The 16,641-nt window shown below is 34.0% G+C and overlaps 1 protein-coding gene across 2 annotated transcripts in view; it reads right to left on the bottom strand.

Moving 5' to 3' along the window:
* Positions 1–1,314: 1,314 nt before the first annotated feature.
* Positions 1,315–16,641, bottom strand: part of LOC149796748 (annexin A5-like) — a 47,553-nt gene continuing 32,226 nt past the window's right edge. For both annotated transcript variants that reach the window (XM_089961397.1, XM_089961398.1), the window contains exons 6-9: positions 7,351–7,499; positions 6,952–7,129; positions 6,510–6,622; positions 1,315–4,820 (exon numbers count right to left, since the gene is read on the bottom strand). In XM_089961397.1, coding sequence (XP_089817523.1) covers positions 4,701–4,820; positions 6,510–6,622; positions 6,952–7,129; positions 7,351–7,499 — 560 coding nt within the window. In that variant the 3' untranslated portion in view covers positions 1,315–4,700. The remainder of the gene's footprint in view (positions 4,821–6,509; positions 6,623–6,951; positions 7,130–7,350; positions 7,500–16,641) is intronic.

Genomic DNA, 16,641 nt, shown 5'->3' with positions numbered 1-16,641 from the left:
CTTAGGGAACCCAGAACTGTCTCTTGCAATCAATAATCATCCATTAGAAAATGTCAAACTTACATGAAAAGCTTGTAGGTGTGACCACAGATAATAATGTATTATGGAATGACCATATTGATAAACTTTGTAAAATACTGTCATCCAAAATTGCCCTACTCAGCAGAATAAAAAAATATTTACCTATGGAAACTCGAAATCTATACTATAAGTCAGATATTCTTCCAACAATGGATTATTGTTCAAATGTAAGGGGAAACTGTGCTAAATCTGAGCTTGACAAGATTTATACTTTCCTTAAGAGGGCCTCAAGGGAGAATAGTCCTTGCCTAATGAGTCACCCTCTCTAAATAAAGCATTATATATATATATATATATATATATATATATATATATATATATATATATATATATATATATAATGATACTCCATCCACAATCCCTGACATACCCTCTACTCTAATGATACTCCATACATAATCCCTGACATACCCTCTACTCTAATGATACTCCACCCACAATCCCTGACATACCATCTACTCTAATGATAACTCCACCCACAATCCCTGACATAGCCTCTATTCTAATGATAATCCAACCACAATCTCTGACATACCCTCTACTCTAATGATACTCCACACACAATCCCTGATATACCCTTACTCTAATGATACTCTAACCACAATCCCTGACATACCCTCTACTCTAATGATACTCCAACCATAATCCCTGATATACTCTCTACTCTAATGATATGCCAACCACAATCCCTGACATACTCTCTACTCTAATGATACTCCAACCACAAGCCCTGACAAACCCTCTACTCTAATGATACTCCAACCACAAGCCCTGACATACCCTTTACTCTAATGATACTCCAACCACAATCCCTGACATACCATCTACTCTAATGATACTCCATCCACAATCCCAGACATACTGTCTACTCTAATGATACTCCAACCACAATCCCTGACATACCCTCTACTCTAATGATACTCCACCCACAATCCCTGACATACCATCTACTCTAATGATACTCCACCCACAATCCCTGACATATCTCTACTCTAATGATACTCCAACCACAATCCCTGACATACCCTCTACTCTAATGATACTCCAACCACAATCCCTGACATACACTCTACTCAATGATACTCCAACCACAAACCCTGATAAACATTAGCCACACCCTTAATGTATCTATGTCCATTAGGAACCATTTGGAAAACTGGCACTGATGCACTTCAAAGAAGCTTATAACAGGCAAGGGGGTTTCCAAGAAACTACTGAAAACAATTTCTAAAATGAATATGATAAGATGTGCTTTATTTCATGATACAAAAAAAGTAAAATTAATTACAATCAAGGCACACACGTGCATGAAGTTTTCTGCAGGGATGAGTCAAAAATACTGAGGCTGCCCCAACTTTCAATAGTGGCACCAAAGTTTTAGTTTGAAATAATCCAACAGAAAATTTTAAAAATCTTGCAGGTCATTGTATCTTCATTCCATTTAAATCCCATAACATATAATAGGAGAAGGAAACCATAGTTTTACATTCTTCCATATGGAAGGCCATCTTGATCATTGTTTTTAAGTGGCTTTAGGCACCAGAAGTATTGGGATCATCCAACATGTGCATCATCAGATTATTACCAATGTAGTCTAAATTATTACCAATGTAGTCTCACTTATTACCAATGTAGTCTCACATATTACCAATGTATTCTAAATTATTACCAATGTAGTATAAATTATTACCAATGTATTCTAAATTATTACCAATGTAGTATAAATTATTACCAATGTAGTCTAAATTATTACCAATGTAGTATAAATTATTACCAATGTAGTCTCACTTATTACCAATGTAGTCTTGCTCATTACCAATGTAGTCTTGCTCATTACCAATGTAGTCTTGCTTATTACCAATGTAGTCTTGCTTATTACCAATGTATTCTAAATTATTACCAATGTAGTCTTGCTCATTACCAATGTAGTCTTGCTTATTACCAATGTAGTCTTGCTTATTACCGATGTAGTCTCACTTATTACCAATGTAGTCTCACTTATTACCAATGTATTCTAAATTATTACCAATGTAGTATAAATTATTACCAATGTAGTCTCACTTATTACCAATGTAGTCTAAATTATTACCAATGTATTTTAAATTATTACCAATGTAGTATAAATTATTACCAATGTAGTCTCACTTATTACCAATGTAGTATAAATTATTACCAATGTATTCTAAATTATTACCAATGTAGTATAAATTATTACCAATATAGTATAAATTATTACCAATGTAGTCTTGCTTATTGCCAGTGTAGTCTCATTTATTACCAATGCAGTCTTGCTTATTACCAATGTCATCTTGCTTATTAACAATGTAGTCTCACTTATTACCAATGTAGTTTAAATTATTACCAATGTAGTCTCACTTATTACCAATGTAGTTTAAATTATTACCAATGTAGTCTCACTTATTATCAATATAGTCTCACTTCTTACTGATGTAGTCTAAATTATTACCAGTGTAGTCTAAATTATTACCAATGTAGTATAAAATATTACCAATGTAGTCTCACTTATTACCAATGTAGTATAAATTATTACCAATGTAGTCTCACTTATTACCAATGTAGTATAAATTATTACCAGTGTAATCTAAATTATTACCAATGTAGTACAAATTATTACCAATGTAGTATAAATTATTACCAATGTAGTCTTGCTTATTGCCAATGTAGTCTCATTTATTACCAATGTAGTCTTGCTTATTACTAATGTAGTCTAAATTACTACCAATGTAGTCTTGCTTATTACCAATGTCATCTTGCTTACTACCAATGTAGTCTCACTTATTACCAATGTAGTCTCACTTATTACCAATGTAGTCTCACTTATTACCAATGTAGTTTAAATTATTACCAATGTAGTCTCACTTATTACCAATGTAGTTTAAATTATTACCAATGTAGTCTCACTTATTACCAGTGTAGTCTAAATTATTACCAATGTAGTCTAAATTTATATTATGATCAATAAACTGATATACATGTACACTGCAGACCCCCAGTTTCATGTTAAGGACTTGTTCTAAAAAACCTAATTTTAATACAAAAGAACAAACTAACTTACTTCAACAACAAATTTTGTTTTACAAAACAAGAAAAAAATGACAGCTACTTTTGGTTTACACATTACATGTCATAAGAATTTTGTAATCAGCTATAAAGAGAGCATATAAATTACAATAAAAATTATACAAGGGATGAAGAATAAGAGGTTAATTACACAAGAAATCTATGTGCTAAAAATATCCAAAAGTATTTTGTGATAAATTATTCCCAATCCTATGGATGAAGGCCCCATAATCTTCTAGGAAGCATCTCTGTTGGCAATACCATATCTATCTATCTTGTTTTTATCTCTTCCAAACAGACTATTCATGTTATGAGATGAAAAACTGAATTATGCTAACCTTGCAAATATTTGCCATATCATTTAACACTGCTTTTAATATTTTAATTGACTACGGTTTCATTAGTATAAAATAAAAGTATGATGAATGAGACTTGAAAGGAACAATAAAACACACTGATTCACATGCTGGACACAAGATATTCTATTAAAGCAGATAATATAAAAAATGTAAATAACTTCTTAACAACAATAACAGGAGATAACAATGTAATGATACTTTATAATGCTCAGTCATAGTTGTCTAATCTTAGAATAAATTCTACATAATAAACTGAAGTAACTGGGATTTCTCATAAGAGCTCTCCGCATTTTTTCTTATATTTATTTCTTGTGTTTCACTCCAACTGTTTGTTGGACCTAGTATTTCAAAACTGTAGTTAAATGTAGATTTTTTTATCATCATGAATGGGCTTGTACATGGCTGTACCTTACAATTTTTATGCAATCACTGGGCCAGTTAATGGGTAATGAATTTTCAATAATGTTCACATGATCAGTTATTCCATGAAACCTGCTTGACATGATTAAAGTCTTAATTGGCAGGAATTAGCACAAATTTATGATCCATGAATTAGCCATTGTCTCTTCTATATGTTGTAAAAATTTCCCCGTTTTTTTGGTTTTTGAAAACCTGCTTATACTGAATTTTGTTTAACAACTTCCATGCACTTAAAAATTTTCTTTCTCAAAATTAATAATGATTTAATTGAATTTGAGTTTTGAAAATTTATTTTAGAAGAGTGAATAAGGCTGCATGCATGCAGACAATTCTAGATAAACCCATTGGGATAAGGGGCAATCAAAATATAAGTCACTTGATATTTTTACTCTGTAGCAAACTTAAGTTTATTTGAAGATTGCTCAAAGAAAGTGCTTGACACAGGTCAAAGAAATTCAACAGCAAGAAGACTACTTGTAGGCAGAAAAAACAAATGATAATCTTTGAATCATTTGAGCACAGCACATATATTTTTTAATGAACTACTAACAATTTTAAAATTCTTCTTTATGACATCAATACAAAAAAATATTATCTCATAATCTAGATCTGAAAGAAAAGCAAACAATTAAAATGGCTGTATATCCAAGAAAGAAAAGTGATGAAAAACACTACTTTGCAAAGTGCTATGGTTATGCAAACTACAAAGAATCCAATAGCTGTGCCATTTCAACAAATGGTCTGCATCCTTGACCATTCTTATGTAGCAAGACGAATAAGAAGTTTCTCATAGTCTCCACTTGTGTCGTCTGCGATGTCCTTTGTAAGTTCCCACCCATATTTCTTGAGGTACTCCTTGGAAATGTCCTTTAGATCAATCTTAAATAAAAGGAATGTGTAACATTGTTTAAAATCCAAATTTATTTAGATTTACAAAAAAACCATGAATAAATTATATCACATAAAGATGAGTAACATTCAGATTCTTGGAAACAATTTGATGAGACGACTGTATTGATATGAGCATGTCATGGTGGAATGAATACTTAACAACACAACCACGGTTTTTGGATCACTATAATTTTCATTATGGTTTGCTCACATTAAATACTGATGGAGAAATAATACTGATTTACAAATAAATGACAACTATGGCGTTACAGTAAATGCTCATGAATACCACTCATCCAGTTGTCTTGACAATGGAAGAACTAACTGGGCCAAGTAGATTCACACCTTGAAAATAAATCTGACAGTATTTTCTACCTGTAGCAGGTGCTGAAGCTCAATGTCTGGTTAACATTCAGCATGTCAATTATAGATAACTTTTGCCTCCCACCTGTCAGTCTAGAACATGTTGCAAAGGAAGCTGACTTTGTTTTATTTTTACCTGATGTAAATTTGATACTAAAATAGGTAAATATTATGATGAAGTTATATTATATTGCAGTTTTACACAAAGCCCTCAATTTCATAATGCCATTGACATTTTCAGTGCCACATATATGTAATTTAGGCATCATTTTGATGCTTATGAAGTTTATGATTTTTCATCTGGTCAGGAAATGTTACTTGTCCAGGCTGCCTTAGTTTCAAGACAAAAGTTTAGATACAATGTCACACCAAAGGAAAAATACTGGCAGTTAGTTTACAAGTGTGCAAATACTTTTCACTTAAAAATGTCAACAAACTTATATTAGAAATCATAATTTTAGGTGCTTCATGCAATTCTCACTTTCACATAATGCATATTGTTGTAATCTATTTGTAATGCACATTCAAAACAACAATTGATTGGTTGAAATTTAATTGGGGTTGTGACCTGAAACAATATTCTAACTCTTTTGGTCAACCAGCAATCTTCCCTTTTATGGCACACACTCAGTAGACTCTCTAGAATGGAGGTTTGAGCAAAATGAATAATTTAGTAAAAACGCAGTTGGAATTCTTCTTCCAAATGCAAGTTACCAACATTTTTCTTGTGACAAGTAATTACACCATTGCATAAACATCTGCTTGCGTCTTTCCTTTGGCATCAATCTCGGTATCAAGGGGAGATCACTCTGCCTGACCACCATATTAAAACTGCTGCAAACTTAAGAAAATATCAGTGATCTCGAGCAAGCATAACAATATGTAGCCATATGAAAAGCATACAATATTGCCATTATTTGTTCTTAGCTTTGCTCACATCTAACTCTTAAAGATGTGTAATAGCTTCATAAAAGGAAAGTTTATTGACAATTTATAATGACTTTTAGATTACTACAAGCATAACAGTAAGCAAATAGTACAAAGAAATCAAGGAGTAATTTCTTGAGTTACATTTTATATTTATCTATGGGGCCATATATTAGTACATAACATTTTCATAGTCTATACCCATTATTATCAAGAAAGCATCTGGTACCTGTAGTTCTTTGATAAAAGTGTCAGCAGTGTAATAGAGAAGTGTACTGTATTGAGTATAATGTGAACAGGGAAAAGTAAGTATTTTGCAGCTCACTCGTCCCAGGGATGAGTCTTGACAAAAATTCCTGAGCCCCAACGGTCTGGCTTCAAACTTACTTCTGAATGGGAAACTATCAGCTGCATCAGCCGCTCATCATCAGTTCCTGCACCTTTCATGGTCTTGTTTAGAAGTTCTGCGAAATAGTCCCTGGGATTTTTTATGTAGTGAACTGAAAATGTATGAAGTAAAACTCTCTAGCAGTAATAACAGTTTGTTCTTGGTGTTTGAACCAATCATAATCATTATTATTGCATAGTGTTGACTTGATACAGCCATAACAATTATATTCATACACAAGAACAATAACAATTAATTATGTGCATCAATATGTAAATTTAAGACAAACAATCATTATCATTTAAGTGTAGCCCAAGTAGCAACAATAACAACAACAACAATAACAACAACAACAACAGTTTTCACACAAAAACCATTGATACATTATATGGCTCTTTGTCCTACAGTCGAAAACAAAACATGCAAGTTACGAATGCTTACTGATGGCAAGAAATGCTTTCTTCAAATCCCCGCTAGTTTCTACATCAACGACTTCCTCCATTTCCTTGCCATGCTTTTGTTTATATGCCTTGAAGACCTCCTGAAGATGTGCAATGCTGCGGCGGACAAGTATTCTGTTAAACACTGCTTCATCCGTACCAAACTTTCCAGGCCCTGCCTGTCATAAAAGTGAAGAAATAAAAGTATAAATATTGATCAAAGAATGTAAATTCTGGTCCTCATAAAAGTGTTGAATTTTGACTGTAAGATTGTTTATATGCAAATAGAATCACTACCCATATTAAGTCAGCTGATTCAAAATGTTTACATCTGATTGGCCATTGGTTGGACATTAACCAATCAGATGTAGGATTTAATCCATAGATAATCTCAACTTACATCATATAGCTCTTTGACATCTGTTTGCACCTGGTTGTTGTCCACTTTTGGATTTTCATCTCTGTGACCTTGGCTAATGGAGATCATGAGCAGCTTGAAATCTCCTGACAATTCACCCTGGAGATCTTCTTCCAGTGTCGTTTTGTATACTAAAAAAATGTCAGTTACATGCATATGAAAAACTAGACTTGCAAAATCCTACCAGTATAGCCTAGATGCAAAATTTAACCCAGTGTTATGAAAGGATGCAGATGGATAGGGGTGTCACTATATGTCACTATATGTCACTTCTATATTCATAACAAGACATAAGAAAGAATGAGTATTAAGTGAGACAACTGTATATATTTAACATTAAAGGACAAATACTTTTCAGACCTGGATATTAGTCATATAATAATTATAATAATAATAATAATAATAATAATAAATAATAATAATAATAAAGACTTTATTTAGAGAAGGTAACTCAATTAGTTACAGAACTAATCTACTAATCTTGAGGCCTTCTATCTGTTATGTACAATATATAATAATAATAATAATAATAATAATAATAATAATAATAATAATAATAATAATGTGTTTTTTATAGAGGGTGACTCATTAATCAGGGACTATCCTCCCTTGAGACCCTCTTAAGAGAGCATAACAATGCACATTATATGAAGATAGTAATAATTACTGTTTATTTTAACATGTTTAGTATTAAAATATTAAATTGCATTATCTATTAGAAACATATACATGCTCATGATATCTCTTCTTAAATACTCTAATATTTGCAGCAGATTTTACATGTAGTGGAAGCTTGTTCCACAGAACTGTACGAGAGTATTGGAAGCACTTTTTAAATTGCTCTGTTCTTAGTTTTGGTGCCAGAAGGTTTCCATGTGATACTGATCTCAACTGGTATTGTGCTGAAAAAAATCCTGAATAAATCCTGAAGATACTCCGGTGCAGTTCCATGTAAACATTTATATAAAAGAACTGCCTTTTGAAAATCTATCCTGTCATATATTGTGAACCATTTGAATTCTGTAAATAATGTTTTTGATCAGTAGATACAGCTAAACAGTACATATGCATATACAACATGATGGGAAGAATCTGGCTTGACACTAAATAATTAAGTGAATTTAAAAATCAAAGTATCAAGCCTGGAACATATGCACAGGCATCTGTGAACATATAAACATATATAAAATATAAAATATCACCCTGCATTGAAAAATTCAGCTATGGAAATGATACAAAATTGCAGAAAAGCAGCAGTATTTATTGGTACTAGAATTATTCAATTGTCTAAAGATTTAATCCATTTGAGACACTGATTATGAAAAGAAGAAATGCTAGGAGCCTGCCTTATGTCACTAAGAATTTTGTTCCATACCAGTAGACCAGTATATTGAAAACTTTTTTAAACAATTCCTTCTTTGGCTTTGGTGTAAAGTAATTTTTACTTCATATGGACCTTAAATTTGGAGTACCATTAGCATCTCCTTGGTGAAAGATATTGCTTAGATAGACAGGAATGGCTTTTCTGGATAATTTATACATCAATTTGGCCTTTCTAAGAAATATTCTTTCATGTATTGTTAAAAATTTTATATAATTCATTGCATCCTGAAAATTGTCGATACATTGATCTAGAATTAAATGGCAAGCCCTCTTTTGGAGTCTTAAAAGTGTTGTTATGTTTGAATTAGAGGTATTACCCCAAATTACATTACAATAGTCCAGATATGGCTGAAAATAATTTTTATTAAAGATGACCCTATACTGAAGAGAAACGTATGTTTTAATTTTCCTCAGGAACCAAAGATAAGAATTAACCTTTTTTGAAATGTGTTTAATGTAAATAGACCAAGTAAGATTTTTGTTATCTATGAATACACCAAGAATTCTATCTTGAAAGGTCATATTAAGGCTCACATTGTCAAACAGAATCTGGAGTTTGTCGCTATCTAGCTTTGCTCATTTTTGTTGCATTGTAACTATGTAGTAGAGCTTTTATTTTTTTTCTGTATTTATGATCATACTGTTTTCCTTGTACCATACTTGAAGTCTGTTGAGAGCATCTTGTAAGTTATTTTAGATACCTTATCAACATGGAGCTTCACTAAGACTAATTCTTATGATGTCTAGCTGGTCCTATTTGTAATTGGTGTAAATATGGCCGATGTCTAATATGGCCACCATCCTATCAATGGAAAGTGATATTAACATTGGGTTTTCAGCAAAAGACTTGTGAGGTCTAGTTGCTAGTAGAAGAAAATGGTGTCAATGTAACATCCAGTATGGTTGCCATGGCAATCATCTTAAAAATCTTGTTGAGCAGCCAATTGTATTGACACTCTGCTTCAGATAGTGCATGAGTTCAGAATTACGACATACTGTATAAACAAATTTCAGCCACAGTACATGGAAGTAGCATTGAGGTATGCCAATATTTTCTCCACTGTGCAGTTTGCCAATGCATACAACTTCACCTTATATTTATCTCTAATACAGAAGTATATAAAAACTGAAGAGTGGCATGATATGGGGTTTTACCAAACAGATACCAGGCGAATACAGTATGTAACTTTTTGTCTGTTTACCAAGACTAATTATCTTATCAAGTCAGTCCTGGATGGAAATAAGGTCAATCTGACCACTAGTAGGTACTGGATGGAAATAATGCCAGTCTGACCTCAAGGTCTCACTGGATAGTCTCGTATTTTGACACCTCCCTAATTTTTAAGGTAGAAGGCATGAACCTAATTATCACAAGCCTAGGATTTATAAATTCACACAGAAGCTAAATCTGTAATGTGGTTGAGATTTACTTTGAGTTAGGCTTGGAAATGGGTTGGCTTGTTGGTGACTGCCTTCACAGTTAGACGAGCATTGGAGACCAAATGCGTAACTTGGGCTGCAAATGAGCAGCCGACTTGGCTTACGTATTTACATGTGTCTGCTACAGAGGTAAATATCTAAAAATCTAGATGGTTGAGGGGTGATGAAAAGTATGCTAATTTCTTATAGTACTGGCAAACCTGATTCATGCATAAGGCACACACTGATTCTTTTAGCTGCCTTGTCACAAGAAAGTATTCAAAATAGCTATTTCCTGTCAAAAATGAATGTAAAAAAGAGGGGTTGGTGACAGTGTTGGTTCAGTATAAAAGCCACCAGTTGTATAAGGAATTAACCTGATCACCACAGTCAGAATTGCACATGTACGCTTTCTACAAAAATCATTAGTCTGTTTTTATTTGTATCTTCAGTGTAAAATTATTCTCACTTTTCTGCAATAGGTCATTGTCGGATGAAAATTCACCAGACAATCTGTCAGTGAGTGAGACCCAAGACAGTCCTGGATGAAAATAATGCCAGTCTGACTTGAATAAGGCTGCTGCAGTGAACATTTTTAAAATCTTGTCACTTATTGTCCATAAAGGATGCCTTATAAAAATGAGGTTTTCACCAAAAGTCTTCTGCTGGTATCTAGTTTGTCCTAATTGAAAATGGTGCCAGTTTGAAAATCCAGTATGGCTGCCAAACATGCTGATTTGAGAATCTAATTGTTCTAGATGGTTTCAACAAACAGTAGTTAAAAAGAAACAAATAGCCCTATTTGAAAATGGTGTCAATCTGTCTTAGTGTCAAAATGTCTTTTCTTGAATTCCTGAAAATTCTGTTAGGACAGTAAAGTGTCTGTCTATGTAAGAGACTCTTGTTTATTTCAGCCAAGATGTGAAACAAGCATCAGAAATATATATTAGGAGTTCATCATTTTTGTTTTGTTTTTTTATTTGTTTTATACCACTCCAGTGGCCTAGTGGTTAGAGCATCCACCTCAGATGTGGGATCAAACCAAAGACTTATACAATTGGTACTAACAGCTGCCTCGCTAGGTGCTCAACATTTAGAGGTTAGTGTTAGGACTGGTCAGCCTGGTGTCAGGATAATGTGACTGGGTGGGACATCATGTTATGTGTCTGCAGCATGATGCCCCAGTGCTAGACATCACTATGAACTGCCACACTGCAGACATCATGGTGATATAACCGATAAATTGTTAAAACTATGTTAAAAATCAAAATCACACACTCACACTCTTTTTTGTTTCCATGGAAAGTCAGGCTTTTGTCTATATAAAGCATGGTTGCCAGGTTTTTATTTTCCACAAAATACAAATTGAGATGAAAATGAGAGAACAAGCTACACCACTCCCTTGATAACTCGCGCACATCGGGGTCCAGAAACATCGACTGCACTATAAGTGAGGCGCGAGTTATCGAGGGACCTATAAATAAGCCCAAAACCAATAAAGTGATTGACGACATAAAGGAAAATAAAGGGGGGGGGGGGGTAGGCAGATTATACTGTTCAATACTCACTTTATAATCTTGCTGAGATTAACTGTGAATAAATATCTCTTCATAATGGTGTACTTTATTATTTCCTCATAGGGCAACATTAATTTCAGGATAAATTACAGTATATTGAGGTGATCATCGAAAACATTATTCCACGTGGTTTCCGTTTGCTTAACATGTGTACCGCTTCACACATTGTATACTATGTCACTAATTTTTATGTTGAATTGGATACATTCTAGTTTTATTGTTTGATCCAAATTAGACGTTTTTTTATATACAAAAGATCAACTCTTTTCGAGAACAGTGTCGATCGAACGATAGATAGATATATATATTTGAATGCGATAGAAATAAATGGAAAACAAAAAAAACAAGGGTTAATCAGTACTAACATATTTAATTGGTCTACAAATTTAAAACAAAGTAAATTAGAACAAGTTAATACTTGCCATTTATGCCACGCTTGACAAATATCAATTCACCTTTTGAAAAAATCAGTTAATTTTTTGTGTGTTACTCCTTTGTTTCTCTGCCGCCGAGCAAAATCCCTCAAATTTCTCAACTGCATTACGTAGTCAACATTTTGGGTCTCCAGCCACCTTGTGGCAGGAGGTGGTGGTGGTGGTGCAACATCTGCGTCTGCATCACTTTCAACACTTGTGTTACTCGAGTTAGAATTGTCTTCTGTTGCAAATTTGTTCATTATAGAATTAATTATTGTTTCATCTGACATGTATTCGGCTGTGGGGCAATCATTGTCAGCACAAATCCACTCCTCCATATCATCAAGAGAAACGCCCATCTCAGGACCATGAGTCTGTACGAATTTCTCCCAAACAGCCTCGCCATTAATGACATCAGTTTCACTGAAACCTTCAAAGTCACTATCATCGTTGCTGTCTCTGTTACTGTTTTGCTTTACATCAAAGGCAGCTCCAAGACCCTTAATCCAGCACCCCAGGTCTGTAATCGATTTTTTTTTTTTAATGCAACAAACACTTCCCTAAGTTGTTGATCAAAACAAAGCCGGCATGTAATTAGGTTCTCACAGTAGTACTCACAGGTTTCGATGTGATGGTCGATTGACTCTTTTCATGTTTTCAATGAACAGAATATGTTGTGATTATAATGTTTACACTGAAACGGAATTAAAGGATTAGAATGTGACTTTCACACAGGAAGACGTTTAATTGGTGTTTGTTTCATTCTCTGTTGCCACCTGTTAGCATTTACCAGAAGTTTTCATTGATCGCTATTTCACCAGACTGTTTATTTACAGTATACTGACAACTATTTATCATAAAAACGTACATAATATATGATATCTTTAAACTGAGGTTTCGCTAGGATTTTAAAACGGGGTCTTTCTGCCTCTGAATTCAATCACTAAATATCAGTACATTTTCTAACCCGGCTGCCAGTCAAAGCCTTTGAACTAGCCGCCTAGCTATTGCATCATGTTCTTTATTCTTAATGTACTCTTATAAAATGGCAACATGTATGTACATCAAAGAGTCTTTCAGTCACTGAATTCTGTCATTGTAAACATCAGCACAGTAAACTGATCAACACATTTTCCCACAAAGCAGGTGGCTGAAACAGGACCGGCAAATCTTTGAATTTTCCCGCACACCTATTACATGCGTGCAGAGGACTCCCGCTTCAGTGATTTTCTGCATCCCAGATCAAAAATTGGCGTCCAAATATGCGTAATTAAGCGTTTTCAAGATCTCTGAAATTAATTCTTATTTAGAACTTGCAAATTTCAAAATATGGATTATATTTTTACAGGCATTAATCACCATTTTCGATGATAAAACAAGCAATGTATCAAGGTTTAATTTATCAATTCTTATCGTAATTTTTTCATGTTTAGCATATTTTAAAGATATTTTAAACACATTTTCTCTGGAAAAAATTGGGAGCCAAGACGGACACTGCGTTATAAGCGGGATTGCGAGTTATCGAGAGAGCGGTGTATGTTGCAAGTTTTTTTTTCTTTCCATCTTTACTGTGAAACTCACACATGTATGGGGCTTATCCCCCCCACCAATCTACAATCATCAACAATTAAGAATTTCTATTGTTGTACATAATATCGGTTAGGGAAAAAAAATATGCATGTGTTCAAATTACAGTGGTTTTAAAATTAGGGTAAAAATGTCTTTTCTTTAAACATTATATATATTTAATGTGAATTTTTGTGATTTTTCATGGGGGGAAAAAGTGCTAGGGCTGGCAATGAGAAACTGGGATGGTTGGCCAACCAGAAACTCATATTTATTTTGGCCTTACTGGAGAAAAACCAGCAATGAATTCTTCATTCTATGACATTTGAGGTCCCCAATATTCACTTCTTCCCTATACTCCTTGCTGGACATCTTTTGCCAAAACTTCACATGGTAACCATATATTTATGAAATTTAACAAAAAACATAAAAGGACATGTAACAAGTTGTGACAAGAAAGAAAACATTATATCCTAATTATTTAAAACAGAAAATTTGGCATTTCGGTTCCAGATTTGCTGCTGGTTTGTGTTAGCATTATCATTCAATGACTAGCTGGTATTCTTTCAAGCTAATTACTTATGAAAATCTAGTTTTGTTTTGGAAAACTATAATAAATATTTAAACAAACAACTATTTTATTCCACTCTTCAGTTTTTAAAAATTAATTACTGAGAATATGTCAAGAACTAACTAACATCATGTCCATCAGTAAAGTCGACGGTGAAATTTAATTGGATCAGGTCCTAAAAATATGTTTATGAAGATGATAATACAAGTTTCTTATTGTTCCTAGCATCTTACTTCTTAATTTAGGCTTAGGCTTCACATATTTTGTTCTTGATTCAGGCCAAGGCTTCACATATTTTGTTTCAAAGGTATCATGTGCTGACACATGACAACACAATATAGGTAAAAAGCATGTTGTGTGATGGACTAATGTAATGTCTCTAGCACACACCCTGCAGAAAAATATTATTGTCTTTTTTTTTTCCAGAGGTCCAGAAGACAAACCTCCACACCATTTTGTCCTCTTGTCATTGTTGTGGACTAAATGCCATTTTTCAGCACATGATAGACTATATATAGTGGCCAGTATAAGTTGCAAAGGAATAACCCATGAAAATGACCTATGGAAGAACCACCAACCCACGTGAAACTACTAGAAAGTCTTATTACATACCCACATAGGTCCAGCCCGAGACTCGAACCCACATGGACAGAAATGAAATGGCAGTGGTCAGTAAGGTGAGTAGTTTTGACCACTCGGCCTCCCTTTTTGTCTTGTTTTTTGTGTCTAGAGGGTGTTCAAACAAATCCAAGTTTTTCTAGTAAAATGCATCTTCAATAATACTTATCTAATCATAATACCTTAGGATAACTACTACCTCACAAAATCCAGTCCTTCATCTAAAATATATTAGCTAAAAAGCTAAACATGATCCCTCCAGATAGGTTGCAGTTAGATGGAGTGATCTCCCTTTTATACCACCAAGATTGGAGCCAACTCTGATGAATTTTTCAGTTAGTACTAGAGTGGAAGGCATGCTCTCTTTATGGAGGGTGTATGTGTATTATGATCAGGTAAGTACTATCAAAGAAACTTATTTTACTAGAAAAATTAGTTTCTTCTTCAAATGCATTCCTCAATCATAATATTTAGGAAATTTCCCTTTGCCTTGGAGAGACCACCTCTGGTCCCCTAAGATATGTGAGACAGCTTCTTGATAACCAGACTGGAGAATAGGTTTTATATGTCGGGAAGCAGCTTTTTAAACAAAATAAGAAATTTCCATCCTGCAAACCCAATGGAAGTTTTGAGGTTGTATCCTTATGAAGCTGTTGAATGAGCCAGGAAGGTAACCTGATGAGTCATGGCTATAGGTCCTAGCAGATCAAGTTGAGCTTTTAGAATGAAAGATCTTTGAGATAAAAGCTGGAAAAGTGTACTCAGATCTCCATCCCAGGGTATGATAATAACAAAGAATAGTTTCACTCATATGCAATGTTTGTGGTAACTGTCCTAATTTTGTTAGTTAGAATGTGACGCAAATTCATTTGGTCTGGGCTTATTTTCCTATATGTGGAACAAATACTCCACTTTATCCAGGACTAAAGTGTCTGTACTGATATGTAATTTTCTTCTATGAGGGGTAAGAAGATGTGTGAGTTCCCTCAATGCCACAGCTTGTTGTTTCTTAAGAACCACCTGAAAGCTCAAACCGGGTAGGATGCAGATGACCTTGGCATGAAGTGTTCAGAATATACAGGAATTTCATTACAAAATTCTCATTTCACATGAATGGGAGCCCGTTCTTGGCAAAGAAAGCAGGGGCCATCATGACTGATACTAACCTATCTTGTCGGAGATGTAGATGGGCCCACTAATAGCACATGTATTTAGCTGTTTCTGCCTGCCATTCATTAATGCTGCAAGGAAGGAAGTCTTATAAGAGAGATGAACCAATGAAGATCTTGAGAGCGATTCAAATGGTGTCTTGTTCAATCAGGTTATTACTTGGGCAACATTACTGGATGTCAAAATTGGACACAGTCTTTGGTATGTCCAATATCCTTAGACTCTTCCATGAAGATGCAGTGAACCAGTGATCATGGAACAGTAGTTTTTAATTGTGATTAATTGTTTCTTATCAAAAAGCCACAGGCAGTTAGTTATTGATGTATTATGGATGCCTGAGTGGTATATAATGTGTTCTTGTGTACACCACTGTGAAAATATATTCCATTGCCTTTGTACACCTTTAAGGTGGAGGGCCATCTCACACCAGCAATTTCTCCACCACTGTTTGTGAGAACATCATGTTCCTGAGGATGTATTTAATATGATCCAGACATGCAGGTTCAGCAATCTATGGGGTGGGATGAAACTCCTGTAATTGTGACTGCTTGAG

Source organism: Sinohyriopsis cumingii, chromosome 6 (genome assembly GCF_028554795.1).
Source record: "Sinohyriopsis cumingii isolate HCF-2022 chromosome 6, ASM2855479v2, whole genome shotgun sequence".
In the NCBI taxonomy this organism is placed as follows: domain Eukaryota; kingdom Metazoa; phylum Mollusca; class Bivalvia; order Unionida; family Unionidae; genus Sinohyriopsis; species Sinohyriopsis cumingii.
Note: the sequence above shows the minus strand (reverse complement) of the source record. Positions and strands in the feature narration are given on the sequence as shown.